Here is a 23,986-nt window from a genome sequence, read left to right on the forward strand (position 1 = left end):
ATATTATAGCTTGATGTTTGAAAATTTATAAATTCACTTTATTTAAAGAAAATAAGCTTGAATATTGAATAATGATGAATCAAATTTAATTTGGACAAGAAAAATAATATCATATGATGAAATTAACAAAAATATTTTAAAAAAATTACTTTTTCTTAGTTATATAAATAAAATTTTTCAAAAATTGATGATTTTTATCCATTTTTCTAAATTTAACATTAGACGATTTTTACAGTTAGATTTAAATTCAGCACATGAAAATTATCGTAAGAAATCATCCTATCTTCAAATAATAAAATTTTATAGATATTTAGATATTTGACATTTTAGATATTTGATTTTGATTTATTAATATGATTTATTGTATTATATAATATTTAAATAAATATTTCATTATGTTCATTATACTCATTTAAATTGTAATTTGTTTGTTTTCTATCATTTTCTACAATTATTTATCATATATATTTATATCATATATTTTCTATTATTATCTATTGTTTACGTTGTAATTCATAATTAGAATAATCAAAAAATACTAGAATCTCAAATATGTCCTAAATAATTTACTAAATTCTATTTAATATTTTAAATTCATTTTAAATGGAATAATTAATTAAAATAAAATTTGGCAAATAAATATTTTCATTTTAATAATAACCACAAAATAAAATATTTTATTTTAATTTAGCATTAAAATAAAATTTAATTTTATTTAAAATATTAGATTATTCTACAAATAATGCGATTTTGTTAATTTAAGAATTACAATCATTGAAATATTATTAAAAATTAAGATAAAAACAAATTATAATTAATAATGATAAAAGTTATTTTTGCACGTAAAAAAATTATCTGATTAATCATAACACGATTTTCTATATACAATATATAAAAGAAAATTAGGAAACTATTTATATTTAGAAATGCAATGAATAGGAATTCTTATTTTTAGGAATAATATTTAAAACAAAGCAAATAAATTAAACTAATAAATTCAATTAACTAAATAAAATATTTTAAAACAAAATTCAAATATTTTTGATATTCTTCAAATAAAGAATTAATAAATTTTAAAGATTATTTTAAAAATTTATTATATCAAATGAAATATTTCATATTCAAATTTATTTTTCCATTTTCAAGTTTATTTTAAAATAAACAAAACTATTTAAAGCAGTATTTTACTTTTTCAATTCTAGATTTAACTTGAAATCGATGTATTTTATTTTTTTGAACAAATTCTATATTTTGAAGAAAAAAATTATATAAACAATATAAATACTCTATAATTATATATATCTATTATATTAAACTATAATTAAAAAATATTTGTACTGAATAATTACAAATAAATACATTTTTAACATAAAAATATTCATTTTTATAAAAAAAAATTTTTTCGTTTAAATAATCATCTCATTTTTTATTATTTTTATAGAATTATTATTATCATTTTGTAAAATTATTAGTAATTTTTTGTTAATTATTTGCTTAAGAAACATATCATAAAAAATCATGTTAAAAAATTGCATCTAAACAAAAATAAAGCTACGTAATATAATTTTAAATTACAATACAAATTTAAATTTGAAATAATAAAATTCCAAATATCAAAATAAGAGATATTTAAACAAAAAACCTTTCGGATTTAGATTCAGACTTCAATTTCAAATTCGAATTTTAGTGCGAAATATATTATTGAATAAATTAATGTTTAATTTAATTATATTTATAATTATATTTATTATCAATTATTAATGTAATTTAAAAAAAACTTATTAAAAGGAAAATATTGAAGAAAAATTATATTTAAATAATTATATATTTCAACACGATAATGCATGGCTTATGTTAATTAAACATTAACATAATAGTAGAAAATAAATTGTATAATTTGTTAATATAAATCATTGGAATTTAAATATCATTGAAAATATTTATCAAGACAATTTAAATAAATAATTGTAAATATTCTTATCAGAGAGATCTTGTAGATTATCAAGATCGAATAGAAAAAAATATCATAATTAGATAAATTGTATAAATCAATATTAATCGCATTTTTCAAGTTATAAAATAAAAATAGTATATATAAATTATGATTATAAATATTATAAAATTATAATTATATATTTTTATAATGAAATTATAGTTGATATATTTATAATGAAAATATTGTTTTTTATATTTTATTTACTATTTTGTTTCAAGAGCATTCAATATTTTTTTTATATAACGATTGATAATGATTTTTTTTATATTATAATTAAATAATCGCTCAAAATAAGTGTATATAATTTTACTAACCAAGGTCTATTACTTATAGGAAAATAAAATATTATACATCAATTTGAGATTGAATTTGGAATAATATTGAAAAAGTATTACGTTTAATCAAATTGCGAATGTTGATTAAAATAGGACGCTTTTTTTGGATTGTAATGATTTGATTAATAAAAAATAGAAGACTATCAGAATATAATTTTAATAAAAGACTATAATTTTGTGGTAATTTTGATAAAAATTTTTATTTAATATTATTTTATTATTATAAGATATTGTTAATTTTACATAATTTATCAAAATCTGAATTTTTTAAACATATTTTCATATTTGACATTTAATATTTCAAAATTTCAATTCATATGACATTTAGTATATAATGTAATAAAGAATTCAATAGTGAATAAATAGCTAACGCTTTTGCTATTTATTTGAGTCGATGCATAATTATTATGGGTTTTTTTCGCGACTTTTTTTTCTTTAAAAATTGGTGTTTTGTTTAATTTTTTTTCATAAAAGTAACCCTTTCTTTTAGTAACTAAATGCATATCGAAAATCATATCCATATTCGCCATATTATGCTCTACCATTTCGAGAAAACGTTGGAATATTGTTGGAATATAATTGGAATATAGTTAGAAATCATTTCGCAATCTCAACGAATTTTTTGGCAAAAAAACAATCAGCAAAAATCAAAAATGTCTGGTCGTCGAAATTTCATAATCGACTTCTTCCTTCTTCATCTGCGAGATTTGTACCGATTGATTTGAACTTCTTGAATCATTTTTCAACTTGACTTAAAACACGGAGCATGTGTTTATTAAAGAGCAAAGTCTCTCATAATATCATAGCAGGTAATCATATCCGATGTGATATTAAAATAAAACTAATTAACTGTCATATCAATAATCAGTGGTCAGACTACGTGTTCGCCATGAAACTTTTTTTACACATAACGATAATGTTTAACGGTCAAGGCACAATATGTTCACAAATTATCTAATTGTCGTATCCAGCAGTCAAACTACGACATGATCACCAATCATGAAACTTTCATTACCAATGAAACTCGTACTCTCAGAAAATCCCATCTTAGTTCAATTGGGAGAGTCACACTTTCCCGATGAAACATGCCAATAACCAATAATATCGTCGGCTCGTGATATCCCTAAGTTAGAAATTAGATAATGTTCTATACATAAAGATCTTATGATAATTTTTTAGGAATAGGAGAGAACAAAATTATTTCAATAATTTATTATTCAAAACATGAAATGAAGATAATAATGTCAAATAAAGTTATATAAAGATTGAATCAGCTACGAATAAATGTTATTCAAATATTTTAAATAAAATTATAGCTTAAAATAATTTTATTCGAAATTTTAATTAATTATTTTTTCAGCAGATTAGAGCCCAACTCTGATCTTGGCAATTTAGAATTTACATATAGTATATTCATCATATCTTATTTTTATTGATCATTTTATGTTGAAAATATTTTTCAAGTCAATTAATGTTTACGAGCGTTAATTTTAATTGATAATCATCAAATACATACAACTATCAAATACGATATTATTACACTAACATAAATATCATAATTTTTAATTTTTTGATTATCTTTCAAAATTATTTCTATTAATTATTACAAACAAAGTGATTTGTTATGTCGATTTTTGATTTTAAAATAATTAATTTCAAAATATACTTTATTATTAATTTAATTTAAAAATACAAATTATGATATTTATTTATGATATTTATTTTAAAATAGTCTTATCTATTTTATATTCATAAAATATTTTATTTTCATTTGAATTTAGAAATAAATGTAAATTAAGATATAATAGATATAGTAATTAAATATAAAATAAAACAATTTATGTTTTCAATTATTCATATAAAATGGATTCAAAGAAGATATAAATGCAACTATTCCAATTAAATATTTCATATATCTTGTAATGAATATTATAAATGGACGGTATGTTGTTGTTATTTAAGTATAGATAATAATATTATTAATAACTGTAAATTTACGGAAAATATTTCGAAAAATATAAAAAATATTTATTAAATTTATTAAAATATAATTAAAATAGTTTTATAATTTATAGTTTTGTAAAAAAATTTATATGATTTCTTGAAAAATTATACACAATTACATTATGATAAATTGACTTATTTTTGAATTTATAAAGTTGATATTATTCTCTTGCCAAGCTAATGTATATTTCATTATGTATATATATATATATGAAATTACATTTGACGTTATGTTTTTTTTCATTCATTAATTCAATTATGAAATTATGAAATTATGAAATAGTTAAGAAATCAAAGATTAAGAACTATGCATTTAAATAAAAAAATATAACAAAAAATAGGACATTAATAAAAATATCATTAATAAAAATACTTAAGAATGCAAAATTTTTCTATTTTCATTCAAAATAATCTTAAAAGATTTCAATACAACATTTAGATAATCATTTAATTGTATTATGTTTTTTGATAAAACAGTTTAAAAATCGTTTTGCTAAAATTTTTATTAAGTTGTTTTTTTTTCATGTTTTGTTGATACAATATATTAAATATATATACAAATATATATATACAATATATTAAATATATATACAAATATATATATACAATATATTAAATACAAATTGAATTTATTTTTCTATTTCAATTTCAATTTAAATATGAGATTAAAAATTAAAAATTCTACTAATGAAAATCAAAAGAATAAAAAGAATAAATATATTCCATTTTAAAAACTATTATTATTATAAATATATGTATAGATTCGTGATAGAAATTGTTGCATGACAATACAGTTGCATATATACAATAACAATTTTCGGATAAAAACGGAATTCCTACTCCCCATTTGCACTTCCTTTATTCTTTTCATTTAACACAAGTATTAATTTAAAGTAAAATCAAATTTCATTTAATCTCTATTTTAAATTGAAATTGAAAAAAATAAATTATTCCAAAATAATTATTCAAATAATATATAATTCATTTTAAATAATATATATAACATCTAAAAAAGCAATTAAACAAAAAATTCAAAGACAATGATTTTTAAATCATTAAAACCGATCTAAGTTAATATTAATGTTAATTAATAATATTGAACATTTTGAAAATTACTTTATAAAACAAAAAAAAATAATAATTTTTTATTGTTTATATATTATTTCATATATTATTATCATATTTTATATCTTTATTTTCTTACTGCGCTGTGTACGTTATTGAATAATTTTTGTTCAGTGAAAATAAATTAATTCAAGATATAGATTGAAATTATTCATTTATTTCAATAATTGAATGAAATTATCGTTTACACTTTGAACTTTTATCACTACTACTTGCGATGTAAAAGTAATGACAATGTAACGATGATTTGAGGGAATTGAGGAAAAAATTAATATAAGTCAATAAACTTATGATATTTTGTAATATAAAAAAATGAAAAGATGGGAATTAGGCACGATGCGACAAAGCATATAAGCATAAGATATAGAGTGAAGGTAACGTAAGGCCACTTTCTTGAGAAGAAATTGCAACATTGGCCAAGAAATATATCTAATCATCTGATTCTATGACGTCCGATTGAAATTATACCATTTTAAACTTCACTTATTTCTATCAAGTTTTAGTCGCAAACGATCCATGACTTAGTTCATATGATTGTAAGTGATAGAAGATAGAAATTGCACACTGCATTCTTATTCGTGAAATTAAAAAATAAACATACGTCCTACGTGAATTAAAGGAATTATTATTACATTATATCTATCTTTTTATCGTTATTCTAGTATAATATAAAACAAACTATTCAGTGAAGAATCACATATTAGATATCAAATTTTTCGAATTCAAGGTAAGATTGAATGAAATTATTAGCATATATTACCCCTCGAAAGTATATTCGTTCTTTATGGAATTGGGATATTTTAATTTCAAAATAATGAATAAAGAATCTGCGAAGATTTTATTCTTTATAAATTGTACATTCCATAGAGTAAAATTTCATAAAAGTAATGTGGAAAATATTTCATTCCATTAAAATAGATAAAAAAAATTTTTCTACACTGATTAGATTATTATTAAATCTATAATAAAAACACATATATTATATAAATATCGATAAATATATTTAAATCTAACATACATAAATATTATCACTAAATTTTATAGCATATAATTTTAATTATATTGATTTAATAACAATATTTATAAATTATACGTAATTTAATAAAAAAATGAAATTAATATTATCTTTTATTATTAATTTATTCTCAATATATATTTTGGTAAAATTCAAACAAATATTATTATTTTATTGTTGTATAAATTGATCAAATTATTCGGATGAATGGTAATAGATAGGTAGATAGAAGATAGCATAGAATGGTAGTAGATATTCTTATAAAATAAGAAATATTTTCACAAATCTTTTTTAATAAAATTAAAATATCTAGAAAAAAGAAATATGAAATATGTATATATTATAGAAAATTTCATATAAAAAGAATGCAGTATAAATATTAAGAACTTTAAAAATCTATGAATTTTTCACTTTTTTTAAATTAAATAAAATCAAACAAATGGAAATTCAAATAACAATATTAAATACCAAAAATAAATTATGAAACTACGTAAAAATATTAAAAAACAAATTTTAATAATATAAAAATCTTATATAATTTCAATTTATTTTATTTTATATTTTTAATACTCATATGAGATATTATTCATGAAAATTATTCAATAAGCATGAAAAACATATATGTATTCACTATTTCAAACTTCAATTTTTTCAAGCCCTCTTTTTTTCCTTTCAAATTAATTCAATAAATTCTTGAATACTCTAATGTATAAAGAGATTATGAAAATCGTAGTTAGTCTGAAATAAGATTTTTATATCTTTCCATGCCTATTACTTATTTTTATATCAAACGATTTAAAAGAAATTGATAATATGTATATTACTATAATTGCCTTAAGTCTATAAAATATAAGGTTATAAATTTTTCATTAAATATTTATATAAAAAAATGTACTTATTACTATTTTCTTTGCAACTCTAACAAGTTATAATTTTTTCAAAATTTTCCTTTATATGTTATCTAATAAATCTATCTAACTTCTCAAAGAATCTCAAGTCATTAAATTCAATTTAAAAAAAAAGTTATTATCTTTTTAAAAATCTGTCAATATTTTTTTAACTAATTGAACTTCTTAATCATTGAAAATTGGAAAAAAATTAAAATAAATTCTATCAAATATGCAAAAAAATTCCTATTAAAAAAATATTAATGAAAAAATGTTAATCCTTATTTTATTTAAATTTTAATCATTAAAAATCTTTCTATATATATATATATATATATGTATGTATGTATAGATCAAATTATTTTTAATATTTTATACATATTTTATTCTATCTATTCCTGAGACGTATATATTTCTGACAAAATATTAATATATTTATTAGACATCTTTAGAAAATTGATTCTAAAGATGAAATAAATAAAAAAATTAAGATACAAAGTATTAGTTATAGTTTATTTATTATAAACAATTTAAGTTTACATTAGATAAAATAAGACGAAGATAAAATAAAATATTTTATCATATTATTATCTCTGACTATTTTGCGTTAACATAAACAATTCAATTGCATATAAATAATAAATAAATTTTAACCGATATTTATTTAATATTAATCAACGCTTTAAAACTATCTTAAATATGTATAATATAATACTTTAGAAAATAATAATAATAATAATAATAATAATAATAATAATAATAATAATAATAATAATAATAATAAAACATAGAAATTACAAATACAAAAATTTTAACTGAAGATTATTTATTAAAGTATAAATAATTTAAGTTCGCGCTCAATATAATATAATGATGTGGAAATAGAATACAATAGTATAATAAAAAAAAGTTCTATCTCTCTTCGTTTTATTTTATATATAATTTATATTAATATATATATATATATATATATATATATATTATAAATAACATTTATATGTTAATATATTAATATGTATATGTATATGTATATATTTATATATTTTTTATATATCAATATTCTATTTATTATAGATTCTGAAATCGATTTTCCAATTTCCATAAACATATTAATATATTAACATATAAATGTTATTTATAATATTATAATATTTATTTTCTCATACAATGAAACTTTTTTTTAATTTTTTCTTATTAGAATGAATATTGATGTTGAAATTCTATAAATATTACAAATATTTTTTATAATTTTCATATATTAGAAATATTTTTTTGTAATCTTGATTTATAATGAGATTTTACATATTTTATCTTATCTTTTGACCAAAATTTTTGATATTTAAATCATTAATATTTAAAAAATTATTCATAAATCGTAGTTTATTTCCTGCTATTACAATGCATAAAAGTAACGAGCGACATCTGTTAAATATTTGGCATGTATGATTACGAAAAATAGATTTAATGTCTTCTAATTCATCGACATAAGTGTTGTATCAGTTTTATTATAAGTTCAATGAAATCCATTTATCATATATAAAATTAACAGTGAAATTATAATATGAAAAATTAAAAATTTCTATTCTATAGAATGTTTAAAAATTATGATTATAAAAACAAAATGATATAGAACAACAAGTATAACAGTTACAGTAAGTCGTAATTATGAAAAATAAAATTGAAATAAAGAAAAAACTTATTAAAAAACAAAAATTAATTGTAATATTTTCTATTTAATTTATAATTATGCAAGAAAGAAAATTTTTTTTATTCTTTTGCTACGATATTTTTCTTAAGAAAACAGAAGAAAATCGACAATTATGTAATGTTAAAATTTTATTAAAATTAATAAAATTAATTCAAGAAATCTCGCATTTCGTGTTTGTAATATGAAGACAAACAATATAATATAATTTTATAATATATAATTATAAATATAATAATATATAATTATAATATAATTTTAAAAATATTTTGAAAAGTTTGAATAGCTTTAATTTTTATTTTTATATATAAGAATATATAAAGACATTACAATTCTAATTTAATATTTAGAACAAATTCATTTATAAATTCGTAACAATAAAAAAAATGATCGAATTTTTTTTATGCTAATAATTAAAAAACCTCAAATTTTTAATTACGAAATTGTAAATTGATAATAAATAAGCGATATAATTTTACTTATAAGTATTTTTAAAATTTTATTGAATTTATTGAATTTAGAAAAGATAATCAATTAAAATTTTATTTTCTTTGCATTAATCAATTTCGCATTTTTTGTCATTTTTCTTTGTATATTAGAACGTAATAAATAAATAAGCTTATAAATGCAAATCATTAACATTTTTATTCACATAATTTTATTCAATTTTAATATTTAAAAGTCAAATAAGCAAAGAAATGAATAAAATATTATTTATAATAAATTTATAATAATAAATATTATAGTTCTATCTAATGATATGTATATCTATAACATAGAATATTTACGATATCCTATATCTAAAATACAATTTAATATTTCAAAGGAACAGAAATAAAGAAAATGTTTGAAAAAAAATTATTATAAAAAATATAATAATAACAATAAAATATATATATAGAATGTCTGTTTTATTTACAATAAAATATTTTGTAAGAAAAGAATGTTATAAAAAAAATATTCTTATAAAAATTGTTCAGTATAAAGAAATACATTACATAAATATATAATATCTTTTTTACAAAAATAATAAGAAAAATCTTGTTTATCTTCTTTGTTTTTCATACAATAAATATTACATTCATACAATAAATATTAAAAATTTAAATTGAAATATCTCATGAATTAATAATTCTTGTTTATTATATAACATGACTTATTTATTTATTATTATTTATTATTTTTTCTAGAAAGTTTGTTAACATGTCTATATGTCAAGCTTGTATACAGAGAAAATCAAAATCTTTATATAAATAATTATGCCAGAAAATAAAACTCATCTATTCTATATTTTTTAAAATTTGAAAATTGCTAATTATTTTCAAATATTAATTATGATTATATTCTGCACATATAATATTTAAGTTCTTTAATAAATAGAAAAAAAAACTTCAACATTTTTCTTTTTTTTTTATAATAATAATTCATTTTTATAATTCTTTATATTCCAAAAAAATAAATGTAGATTATTATAGATTGAAAATGAGAGACAAGATATATCAATCATTATCAATCATTCGAAAAATTAAAATTTTAAAATTTCTTATTGAATTGTTCTTTATAGTTAAATCTCATAATTTTTAATAATCTTTAATATTCGATTTTCAGTTTTTGTTTGATATATTCATATATGTTTTTTAGCATATATACCAATAAGAACTGAAATATTTTCCGCATTTTTATTTCATATATTTTATTATTATTATGGGAATTTGAAATATTATTGCTTTTTTCGATAAATCTTCAAAACTGAAAAGAAAGTGCTTTTAATTTGAAATATAATATTTTGAAATATTTTTTGAAATATAACATTTTATTTGAATGTAACATTATTGGTTCTAAATTTTTCTTATAATATTAAATAAAAGAATTTTTTTTATTATATTTTAATTGTTATAAAATTATTTTATTTTTATTTATTTTTAATATATATATTTTAATATAAAATAATATAATTATTTTTATATATATTGTTAATATATTAAATTTTCCATAGAATTTATTTATAATATGTCATTATTTGAAAATTAGTTTTCGAAAAAGCATTTTTATACATGAATATTTAGAATTTTAAAAAATGAATTTTTTTTCAGAATTTGATTATCTTGTAAACCAAATGTTAAAATGTGATTTAAGAAATAATGAGTTTATACCCTCTTGTTGATCTCAATAAATTTGTAACATTTAGTAAAATGGCTTTCTTTTTTATAAATTTATTTTTTGCTGGGAATATATATCAAATAATATTATTTTTAAAATTATATTTTTGATAATTTATTTATGCTTTCTTGATCGATATAAATTTGGCTTCTGAAATTTAGAACAAATTATTATTAGTATTATTACTATTATTACTATTATTTAAATTATCACTATGATTATTCATTTATTCTAAAAAACAATAATATTTGACATTTTTTTATGATATTCAATTTTAACAGTTTTTTATTAATTAAATTATGGAAATTATTGAACATACATTGGAAAGTATTATCTGTTGAATTTTAAAAGGGTTCTGGAATAAGTAATGATTATTTTTATATCTCATTTTAATCTATTGATAATAAAAAAAGAAATTTTTCAAAATATATTCTTTAAGTTAAAATAGAAGAATACATTAAAAATAAAATAAAATAAAAATCAAATAAATCTCAAGTCAAATATTGTAAAACCTAAAAAATATTAAATCTAAATTTTTTTTATGTATGAAATTAATTAATAAAATTAAATAAAATTAATCATTTTGAATTTGTAATTATATTTTATGCTAAATTAATTAGTCAGTAACATACAAAAATTATTTATTATCATATTATTTTAATATAATAAATAATAAATCAAAGTTTATCGATAAATCTTAATATAATCTTATAGATAATAAATAATAATTTTACTAATCATTTATTTTTTCTATAAATATTTTATATGATTAATCCTTTAATATAATCCTTTAAAATCCTTCAAAAATAAAATCATTTATATCCAAGTCTGATTGTTTTATTTAAAAATTTATTTATTTATTTATTTTTTATTGTATTTAATTGTTTTTTGTTCTGATTTGAAAAAATTTTTGAAATGCAAGTCAACATTATTATCTTATACGATTATTTGTAAAATCAAGCTATTGTTAGATTTTATCTTTTTAATCTTTCAGTTGATTGAAAATTTGATATTATTATTATAATGACGAAAAAAATGCTAACTATTATGTACAATTATCACAATTTCTGATAGATATTCAGATTTTTTGTATTAAAACTTTAAATACAATGATTCCATATACATATATAATATAATACATATAGTACATACTAATTAAGAATAATTTCTTAACACTTCCTTAAAAAAATTTCAAAATTTATTAAATTTTTATTTCTTGAATTTTTAAATGAAATTCTTAATAAGAACTTTTTGTTTTTCCTTCCAGATTAATTGGCATCAAAAACGAAGAAAATTTTTTTTTCGCAATTTATAAGCTAACAGATAACAAAAAAATATATCAAAATGAAGAATCTATCTTATACTGAAGTGGTTACAACACCTAATTATTTATATGTTTTTAACTTCGAGAAAAATTTCGTTTATATGGAAACTAAAAGATGGATGCAAAATAATTCGACGAATAGTATTTATTATTGTATTATTTATGTTATTCTAGTCTTTGGTGGAAAATATTACATGTCAAAGAGACAAAGGTTTAATCTCAGAGGTGCACTTATATTGTGGAGTTCATTGCTTTCATTGTTCTCCATTATTGGACTGTTTAGAACGTTACCAGAAATGATTCATATATTAACACATTACAGTTTTTATCATAGTGTTTGTATACCTAGGTAAATATATTATTAATATTTTTTTACTATTTTTAAAATATTTTTGATTAGAATATGAATAGATTGCAGATTTTTATGCAGTTAAAATAAAATCAGATATTCAATATACATACTAATATATATAATAATATACTAATATATAAAATATATGTATATATATCAATATCAATTAATTAATATATATATTTCTCAAAATATATATCATTATTTAAAAATATAAGTAATTTTACGTAAATTTAATTATATTAAATTATAATATTATATTTAATAAATAATTATTTTTTAATTTTTAATAAATAATTTTTTAATAAATAATTATTGTTTAATTTTTTTAAAAATTAATTTTTGAAAAAATTGATCCAAAAAAGAAATTGTTTAAATGAATATATTTTTTCAATATATTTTGAATATTCCCATTCTTATTTTTACAAACAAATTATTCAATATTATATTATATTATATATCGTAATTAAAAGTTTTATTCAGAATAAGTTTAATTTTTATTTTAATATTCAATGTTGTTTATAATATTCAATTCATATAAATAAACTTAATATTAAAGAAAAATATATAACACATTTACTTATAAAAATTATTTATTGTAATTATACATATATAAAATATACTTACCATAAAAAAAAAAAATTTTTATATAAAAATCCACAATTTAATAATAAAATTTGAAAGTTAATTATTAACTTTATTAATTATTAAAATCAAACTTCAAGCTGTTATGTAAAAATATTAAGAGAGAATTTATTTAAGGTTTTCATATTTTTAATTCCAAAGTATTTAAAAATAAATAACGATAGAATATAATATAATAATTATATTTGCTATTATAAATGAAGAATATGCATTTTTAATAATAATTGAATAATATTAAACGTAGACAGAAGCCATCTACAACTTCTTCATTTGCACCATATATTCTTGGTGTACATCAGTATATACATCTTTCGCTCGTTTTAAAATATTGACAAAAATAAAATATATTATCTATTTTCTTCATCTATTTTCTATCAATACATCAGGACTTATTATGCAAATCCTGAAGTTAAAATATAGATAAGAATAACTTCTAAAAAAAATTTGAAATAAAAAAAGTAATTTTTTTTCTGTAAATAAATATAAATTTTTCATATAAATTTCTTATAAATGGTGAAAGAGAGAATTCGAAGAATTTTTTTCTTCTTTAATCTTTCTAGAGTTAAACATTAGTTTTATAAATATAATAGATATAGTTTTATAGGAACTAATTGAAGGAAAATGATAATCTTAAAAAATTAGCATTTAGTTAGATGTCAATCAGTCATCATAAAATTAGAAATAATTAAAAGTAAATTGAGAAAATTTAATAAATGATTTAAAAAAAAATTAATAAGAAGTCAAGTAGTCATTATTGAAACTCACAATATAAAGAATTAAATATTATAATTCCAATTAATATGCGATTCTTCGAATATCAATTATTAATTTAGGATTTCATATAACAGTCAAAATCGCAGTGACTCTAACAGAAAGTACCAATTTTAAAATTAAATGTCTAAATAAAGAATAATTTTTGAACACTTGCTCATGAACATTCAAACATAATAATATTCATTCACCAATTTGTTCTTCAAGTTATTTATATTAATATTAAATAATAATCTTCTAAATCAATATGAAATAATTGTGCTATTTATATATCATATTTAAAAAATATTATAATAATAATATTATTATTATTTATATAGTAATATTATTATATTTGTTATATTTATAATAATGAAAAGAAAAATAAAAATATAATTATTTTTTTGTAGCTTTATTGAACAGGACGTGGTATCTGGTTTTTGGTCATGGATGTTTGCTCTATCAAAACTTCTGGAATTTGGCGACACAATTTTTATAGTGCTACGAAAGCAGAAATTAATTTTCTTGCATTGGTATCATCACATAACAGTTCTTCTTTACACGTGGTTTTCATATGCAGATAATATTGCATCCGCGAGATGGTTTATGGTGTTAAATTATTTTGTGCATTCCATAATGTATAGTTATTATGCTCTGAAAGCAATGAGATACAAAACACCAGTATTCATTCCAATGTTAATTACTATTCTACAGATAACTCAAATGATTTTAGGTTGCGTCATAAGTATTATGAGTTATCACTATCTGGAAAGCCATAAAGAATGTAAAAATTCACGTATACATATGATTTTTAGTATACTTATGTATCTTAGTTATTTCATTCTTTTTTGCAAATTCTTTTACAAATCTTATATTGACAAAAATGGTAAATTCCAAAAGAAATTTACTATAAACGGAACAATGGATCATAAAAAGTTCAAAGCTAACTGAAACATATCAAAATTTTTTCAAAACTTTTTCCAATTATATTCTTTTTAAGAATTTTTTTTAAAATCATGAAATTATTTTGACGAAATAACTTAAAAAAATTTATTCTGAAATCTTTATTAATTGATACGATAAAAAAATTAGATCGTAAAATTGATAGTGAAATGAAATTGCAAATACAGAATAAAAATTATTTAAATTTTGCAACATTGAATTATTTTAATAGTGGAATATTTATATGATATACATTTTATGATATTAAATGTTATTATTGTTATTATTATTATTTTATTATTGAACTTAAAATATTATTGAATATTAATAGTAATGAACATATTAATAATATATATAATTATATACATATAATTTATTTCACTTATTTATTTATTTAAATAATTATTATATAAATTTTATTTGATATTTAATAGTTAAATTTGATAATATATTTTTTTTGTTGCATCTGCACTATTCTTTATGTAATTTGTAAACAATTTTCAAAATTGTGTACGATGAATATATCAGTAAAATGGATATTTCAATAATGAATAGAATAAATAATAAACAGTGCGAATAATATATGCAAAATATGTGAATAAAAACAATAGAAATAAATTCTTGTTCAAATAAAATTTTTATTCTATAATATTATTTTACATATAATATATAATATATTATATCATATTATATAAAATATAATATAGAATATATATATAATATTATAGAATTAGAATTTTTTTTAAATAATTCTAAACATTTTATAAGTTATAAGTTATCTATTTTATATAATAATTGTATGTATAAAATATAAATTATTTTAATATTTACATACTATTTCATTTATTTTTTATTTTTTTGTATTTAGATAATTATTATTTGATTTTAATGAAAAAATATGAAATAATAAAATAATTATCTGTAATTTTAATCATTATAATAATTTTTATTAGGTGAATTTTCTATTTTCTTTTTCTTTTTTTCACTATTATCTTAAATATCTAATTTATTGTTCAATAATAAATCAATACATTTTTAAAAATTCTCTAAATACTTATTATCTAGAAAAAATCTCATCAAAATTTTTTTAGATTTTTTATTGAAATAAACCAAACAAAAAAAACAAATTATTATTTTAAATTAATTTTAAATAAAAATCTATATGTATAACTAAATTTTAAAACTTATTTAAAATATAAGTAATGTATATTTACTTCCAAATTTTAATTTTTCAAGGCTTTTTGTTTTTATAAATTAGTTTAATAAATTCTGAATATTTTAATTTGTTATAAACTACAAGTTATTAAATAAATAAAAATAATAAAACTTATAATCTGAAATAAAATTTTTACATCGATTTTAAAGAAATTTGTAATATGTATTTGTAATATGTATTATTATAATTGTAAAATATAATCCTAAATTGAAAAATTCTATTCTATTTTGAACGTTTCAAAATAATTATAAAAACGAAATTACATAATACCACAAATAAATAATAATAATAATTACAATAAATTATAATTAAAAAAATTATTAAAAAAATAAAAATTAATTATAATAGTTTCTATTTAATTTATAAATATATAAATATATAAGAATATTAAAAAATATAAAGTTAATTTTTTTAATTTTTTTGCTATGATATTTTTCTTAAGATATCATTATTAATGAATAAAAATCTGCAATTATACAACTTTAATTTTAAAATTCTATAGTAGAATTTTTCATAAAATCTTTTTATATTTTTAATAGAATTTCTTTAACTAAGTTTTTATTTCGAAATGAAAAAAAACAGTAATACAACAAAATTTTAAGAATATTTTGAATGTTTCCAATTTTTATAAGAATATATAAAAATATCATATCAAAATTAAAAATTTAGTATTTAAAAAAAATAAAATATCTATAAATTTTTAGCAATAGAACAATGATCAAATTTTTAATAACAAAATTGTTATAACAAATAAACGATAATCTTATCTCTGTGAATATTTTTTTTATAGTATTGGATTTAAAAGAAATAATCAAACAAAGTTTTATTTCCTTTGCATATCAATTTTACATTTTATAATTTTCTCTTATGTATTAAGACAATAATTTAGAAATTTCTAAATATATTTAGAAATGCAAATTAAAATTATATTTTTAACGCTTAATATTTAAAAATCAATTAAGTATATAAAGAAATAATAATAAATTATTTATATATATGTATATTTATATATATTTATATATATTATATATATTTTTATATATATTATATATATTTTTATATATATTATATATATTTTTATATATATTATATATATATATATTGTTAATCAAATACAATATAACCAATAAAATATAAAGTTTTATCTAGTTTAATATCTCAAAAAAAACAAACAATACAAAGAAAATATTCAGACGAAAATTATTTAATATGAAGAAAACATAATACTAGAAGACAATATAATAAAATATAATATACGAACATAATGAAATGTATATATATGTATATATTTTTTTTTCTTTTTTTCAATTCTTTAAAAGATATTTTGTTATATTATGAAGATGTTCTATATAGATCTTGTATATACATAAATTTATGTGTTTATGTTATATTTAATCAAATAATTATTACGTATTGTTCTTATTGAACATTTTTGAACATTTTCTTTATATCTTTCATTTCTTATAAGATATTAAAATCCGTGTGTCCACATAAAATAAACAATTTGCACATTGATTACATTATACATTTGTTGGTTAGATAATATATAATATTTTTCTAATACAAATTTAAACTGCTTAACATAATAAACATTAACTGATATATTTATATACAAATTACTTTCTCTTTGTTTTGAATATAATCGTCCTCCAAAAATATCTTGCAAAGAAACTATATATATATTTTATACATATATATGAATATATTGTAGGATAAAAAGTAAATATGGGATAAATTTTAATGTTACGAAACTTAATGTCAAATCTACATTATTTTACAGATACAAGTTAAGTAAATCATTTTGAATTTATAATATTTAAACTTAGCATAGTATTTTATAATATTAAGTTTTCACATAATATTAAATTTTCACTAGTACATAAAAATTACTTATTTTCATAATATTTTAATAAATAATATTCAAAGTCGATCGTTTTAATTAAAAAATTTTTCATTATTTATTTATTTCTACGTTTTTTTTGTTCTGATAAAAAAAAATTTCAAAATATTAGTCAATTATTATTATTATATAATATAATAATTTATAAAATCAAATTATTTTAAGATTTTATAGTACTCTTTCAGTCAAATGAAATGGTAAGAAATTGTTTGATGTTTATTATTTATGAATTCAAATTAATGTTTATTATTACAATGAAGAAAAAACTTGATGCTACTATATGTTATTATGTACAATTATTATAATATTTGATGCATATTTGATAGATCCTATATATATGTGATTATTATTTAAATTATAATATAAAAAATTTATATATATATATATTAATTAATAATACAATTGTTTAGCATTATGTAACATCGAAAATTTAAGGTTTATAAGAAAATTTTAAACTTTGTTAAAAATTTTTTATTTTCTAAATTTTTAAAAGAAATTCTTAATAAGATTAATTTTTGTTTTTCCTTTCAGATTAATTGACTAATTAATAGCAAAAAAGTATATCAAAATGAAGAATCTATCTTATACTGAAGTAGTTACTACACCTAATTATTCGTATGTTTTTAACTTCGAAAAAAATTTCGTTCATATGGAAAACAGAACATGGATACAAAATAACTTGACAAATAGTTATTATTATTGTATTATTTACGTTATCGTAATCTTTAGTGGAAAATATTACATGTCAAAGAGATCAAGATTTAATCTCAGAGGGCCACTTATACTATGGAGTTCATTACTTTCATTATTCTCTATTATTGGAATATTTAGAACATTACCAGAAATGATTCATACATTAACGCATCACGGTTTTTATCATAGTGTTTGTATACCTAGGTAAATAAATTATTTATATTTTTTCATTATTTTTAAATATTTTTGATTGAATAGACTTTTTTATGCAGCTAAAACAAAACAAATATTCAACTAATATGTAAAATATACATATATGAATATCAATATATCATCAATATATATATATTATTATTTCAAAGTGTCAATACTATCAATAATTATATATAATACTAATCAGTAATTATTTATTATTATTATTATGTAGATTTAACTACATAAAATTATATTATATGATTTCAAAACATTTTGAATACTTTCATACTTATTTTTATAAATAAATAGAATTTTTCTTTCAATATTAATATTTTTTGTTAAAGATTTATCATCAATCAGAAGTTTGAATATAAATTTATTTATAAGGTTTAATTTAAATTATATAAATAAAATTAAAATTCGAAGAAAAAAATGTGATATATTCATATCACATATAAAAATTTTTAATATAATTTTATATATAAAACATATATAACATGAAAAATGTATACATATTTACATAAAAATAGTTTAATAATAAAACTTTTGAAAATTACTTATTCATTAATCATATATCAAGCCTTGAACTTACATAAAAGACGAAGAGAGCAGATTAACTTCGTTTAAATTTTTTATATCTTGACTTATAAATATGATTTAAAAACGTAATTTTAAAACTAACTTTGGATTATACGGAATATCGAAAGTTATTACACTTTAATGTTTTATTTATAACATTTTCCATTAATAATATATTTAATCAGATCACGATAATATATTAAATTTAATAAAATTTATAAAAATATAATCAAAGTCAACAATCTTTAACAAAAGATATTAATATTTTATCATGCAAATAAGGAATGATTTCTGAATATTTGCTTATAACATTTTGACATAATAATGTCCGTTCACCAATTTGTTCTGTAATATTCAAATTAATATTATATAATCTTCTAAATCATATAATATAATTATTATCTTTTGAATATTATTCTCTATTATTTATATGTCATACTCAAATAATATTATTATAGTAATAATAAAAGAAAACATAATAGTTTTAATAATTTCTTTCTTGCAGCTTTATTGAACAGGATGTGGTATGTGGTTTTTGGTCATGGATGTTTGCTCTATCCAAACTTCTGGAATTTGGCGACACAATGTTTATAATATTACGAAAGCAAAAATTAATTTTTCTACATTGGTACCATCATATAACAGTTCTTCTTTACTCTTGGTTCTCATATTCAGAACATGCTGCATCTGCGAGATGGTTTATGGTGTTAAATTATTTTGTGCATTCCATAATGTATAGTTATTATGCTCTGAAAGCAATGAGATACAAAATACCAAAATTCATTTCAATATTAATTACAATTCTACAGATAGTACAAATGATTATAGGTTGCATTATAAATATTGTGGTTTATCAATATTTGAAAAACGAGAAAGAATGTAACGTCTCGCATAAAAACATTATATTTGGTTTGTTTATATACTTTACCTATTTTATTCTCTTTTGTAAATTCTTTTACGAATCTTATATTAATAAGAACAATAAATTTAAAGAGAAAATTACAAAAGAAAAAGAGAATCATAACAAGTTCAAAACTAATTAAAAATACAAGAAACATATCAAATTTTGTAGAAATTATTTTATCATTTCTCGATATCGATTTAAAAATTTTTAATAATGAAATTACATTTGTAGAAATAATTTTTGAAATTTTATTTAAAAATTTTTATTAATCAAAAAAATTAACTAGTAAAATTGATGAAATGGAATTACAAAATAGAATGATAATATTTGAAATTTTGCAATTATATAAATAGTATAATATTTTATGATAAAATTTTATAATATTAAATATATTAATACTATTTATTGTCTTAATTAAACTTATATTTATTAATAATAAATTATTATTAATATATCTAATAATAACTTATTTAATAACTTCATCGTTTTTTTTAGATAATTATTATTAATTAATTATTATATAATTCTATCAATTTATTTAACGTAAAAATTATTATAAAAACAACGAATTTATAAGGAACTTTTCATCACTATATAATTTATAAACAATTTTTAAACAATATTTGTCAGCAATATAGTTGTTTTATTTAAAATAAAGAAGCAAACAAAAAAACAAATAATTATTTCAAATTAATTTGAAATAAAGATATCTTTAAAACTATTCAAGATATAAATTGTTTTCACATGATTCATTATTTACTAAGTTTGATTATTTTAAATAATAACAGAAAACAAAAATTAAATAATAAAGTTTCATCTATATGCATCTCTTCTATATCAAATCGATTGTATATTATGTCTGGAAATTTGTTAAGTGAAAATAAAATCGTATACAATGCAAAAAAAAAATGAGGAAGATGGAACAATACGCGGAAGTAAATCAAAAAAATCAATTTCTGTAGAAATATTTTCATATACTTTTACCGACTGCATTATTTTCTTTAAAACAAATCGAAATAAATATAAAAATGAATTTATATGCTCTGTAAATAGAAAAAAATGTTTTCAAATTTTATGATAAAATATCAAATAATATTTCAAACAAATATTTCTTCTGACTATCATAGGGAGATTCATTTTTAAACGAAAATATAGATAAATTAATCAAAAACGCAAATCAGCATTTCTATTTATAGATCTTCTAGAAAGATTCTTCTAGAAAGAATCTATAATTAAAAATATAATTTAAAAAAATCATAATTATTATATGATATACTTATAATCATTATTAGTTTATTATATATGTATATTATAAAAATGTAAGACACTTTTTGGGTTTTAGACATGAAAATAATGAAAAAAATTCATATATACATATGCTCAATTAGATTTAACTAACGAATTATAAGTATTTTAAATTCTTAGATGAAATAATACGGTGGAAGAACGAAAAAGTATTGTATCATAAAGTCATTTTTGTAATAAAACCTTTCAACAAAATATAAAGATACTGATATTTTTTATATACGAATAACTATTTTTGAATTTTAAGCAAAATATACAATATACGTATTATATAATTGTTTATTTATTTATCAAAAACTTATCTCAAATAAATTTTAGAAAAAAAATTTAAGAATATTAACGTTACACAAAATTTTAATGCATAAGTGAATTTTTGCATTCTTGTATTAGATATTTTATTTAAATCTATAGATTTTAATAATCTATAAATTAAATGTATGATTCGTTGTATGACACTTAACCTGCCTTTGTCAAAATTCATAAAAACAAATAAAAAAAAATCATATTCGCCTAAAATTTCAAATTAAAAAGATTAAATATATTTTTCTACAAACTTGCTTATTTTTGCATATATAAAGAAATCGCTAATGACGTCAATGAAAAAATACATCAATAGAGACAAAAAGCTTCGTCTCTGTCTAATTTAAACTCAATATTTTTTATTGCAATGTGAAATTACTAAATAAAAACAAATAATACTCAAAACTTAATATCTATATTCATTATATTTATATTCATATCATATTAATACTATGTTTTATATCCATTGAAATATAAGCATTATATTTTTTTTTCCACATAATTATTCATATTTTCTTTTAATAAAATTATTTCCATAATCGATTATTATCGTATAATTTAAATTTATAAGTAATTTTAAATGCAATGAAAATTACTTGATTAAATTTATTTTAAACATATATTCAAATATATATCAAATATGTATTTTTAGTAATCTCTAAACTCTTCTCCACAACAATATATGAAATAGCTATTGGATATCTAAAGATATCTTCAGCCGATTCGTTATGTAATTTGAATGAATCCTAATGTCACGGAATTTCGTCGACAGGATTCGATAAGCGAAATATATAATTAATTGCCAAAACATTTATCTAAGACATCTATCCACACTCTTGCATTTAGATGTATGTAAATATTCAAACCTAATTCGGTACTTGAGTAAAAATACAAAATAGAAAGTAGAATAAGAAAAGAAAACAAAGGAATAGAAGTAGAAAATTTTTTCAAACTGTACAAGGAATCGGAGAGTTGAAGGCAAAACGAGTCAAAAAATACATATTGGTTATCTAATTCTATAATGTCTGATTGAAATTATATCATTTTGTACTGTACTCATTTCCATCAAATTTTAGTTACAAACGATCCATGATTTGGTTCATATGATTACAACTGATAGAAATAATTAAGAAATAACTAAGATAGAAATTGCTCAGTACATCGTTGCGAAATTTAAAAATAAATATACATATACTACATGAATCAAAGGAATTTTTATATTATATCGTTCTCTTTATCATCCTAGTGTAACATAAAGCTATTCAATGAAGAATTAGATATTAAATTTTTCGAATCCACGATAAGATTGAATGAAATTACTAGCGTATATTAGTGTCCAAAAGTATTTGACGGAAGGTATTTTAATTTTGAAATTATATATAAAATATCTGCAATGATTCTATCTTTCATAAATCCTTAATAAGTAGAACTTTATAAAAATAATGTGAAAGATATTTCATGCTATTAAAAGATTAAAATAGATTAAAAATTTTATTTACATTGATTAAATTATTTATGTTAAATTTATGACATAAATACATATATTATATAATACATATCGATAAATAGAAATTGATGAATTATGTATTTAAATCTATTATAATGTACATAAGTGTTGTCATTATTATGTTGAATTTTATAATATATAATTTTA

General features: G+C 17.4%; 2 protein-coding genes across 2 annotated transcripts; both read left to right on the plus strand.

Moving 5' to 3' along the window:
• The first annotated feature begins 6,046 nt into the window (after positions 1-6,046).
• LOC108001949 (elongation of very long chain fatty acids protein 6-like) lies at positions 6,047-15,524 on the plus strand. The gene is made up of 3 exons (XM_062079803.1): positions 6,047-6,187; positions 12,495-12,900; positions 14,709-15,524. Exons 2-3 carry the CDS (start codon positions 12,572-12,574, stop codon positions 15,247-15,249), a joined length of 870 nt encoding a protein of 289 aa, XP_061935787.1. The 5' UTR covers positions 6,047-6,187; positions 12,495-12,571; the 3' UTR covers positions 15,250-15,524.
• LOC108001947 (elongation of very long chain fatty acids protein 6-like) lies at positions 6,054-22,233 on the plus strand. The gene is made up of 3 exons (XM_017063285.2): positions 6,054-6,187; positions 18,888-19,253; positions 20,329-22,233. The coding sequence occupies exons 2-3, from the start codon at positions 18,925-18,927 to the stop codon at positions 20,864-20,866; spliced, it is 867 nt and encodes a 288-aa protein (XP_016918774.2). The 5' UTR covers positions 6,054-6,187; positions 18,888-18,924; the 3' UTR covers positions 20,867-22,233.
• The last annotated feature ends 1,753 nt before the right edge of the window (positions 22,234-23,986 follow it).

Source organism: Apis cerana, linkage group LG9 (genome assembly GCF_029169275.1).
Source record: "Apis cerana isolate GH-2021 linkage group LG9, AcerK_1.0, whole genome shotgun sequence".
Classification (NCBI taxonomy): domain Eukaryota; kingdom Metazoa; phylum Arthropoda; class Insecta; order Hymenoptera; family Apidae; genus Apis; species Apis cerana.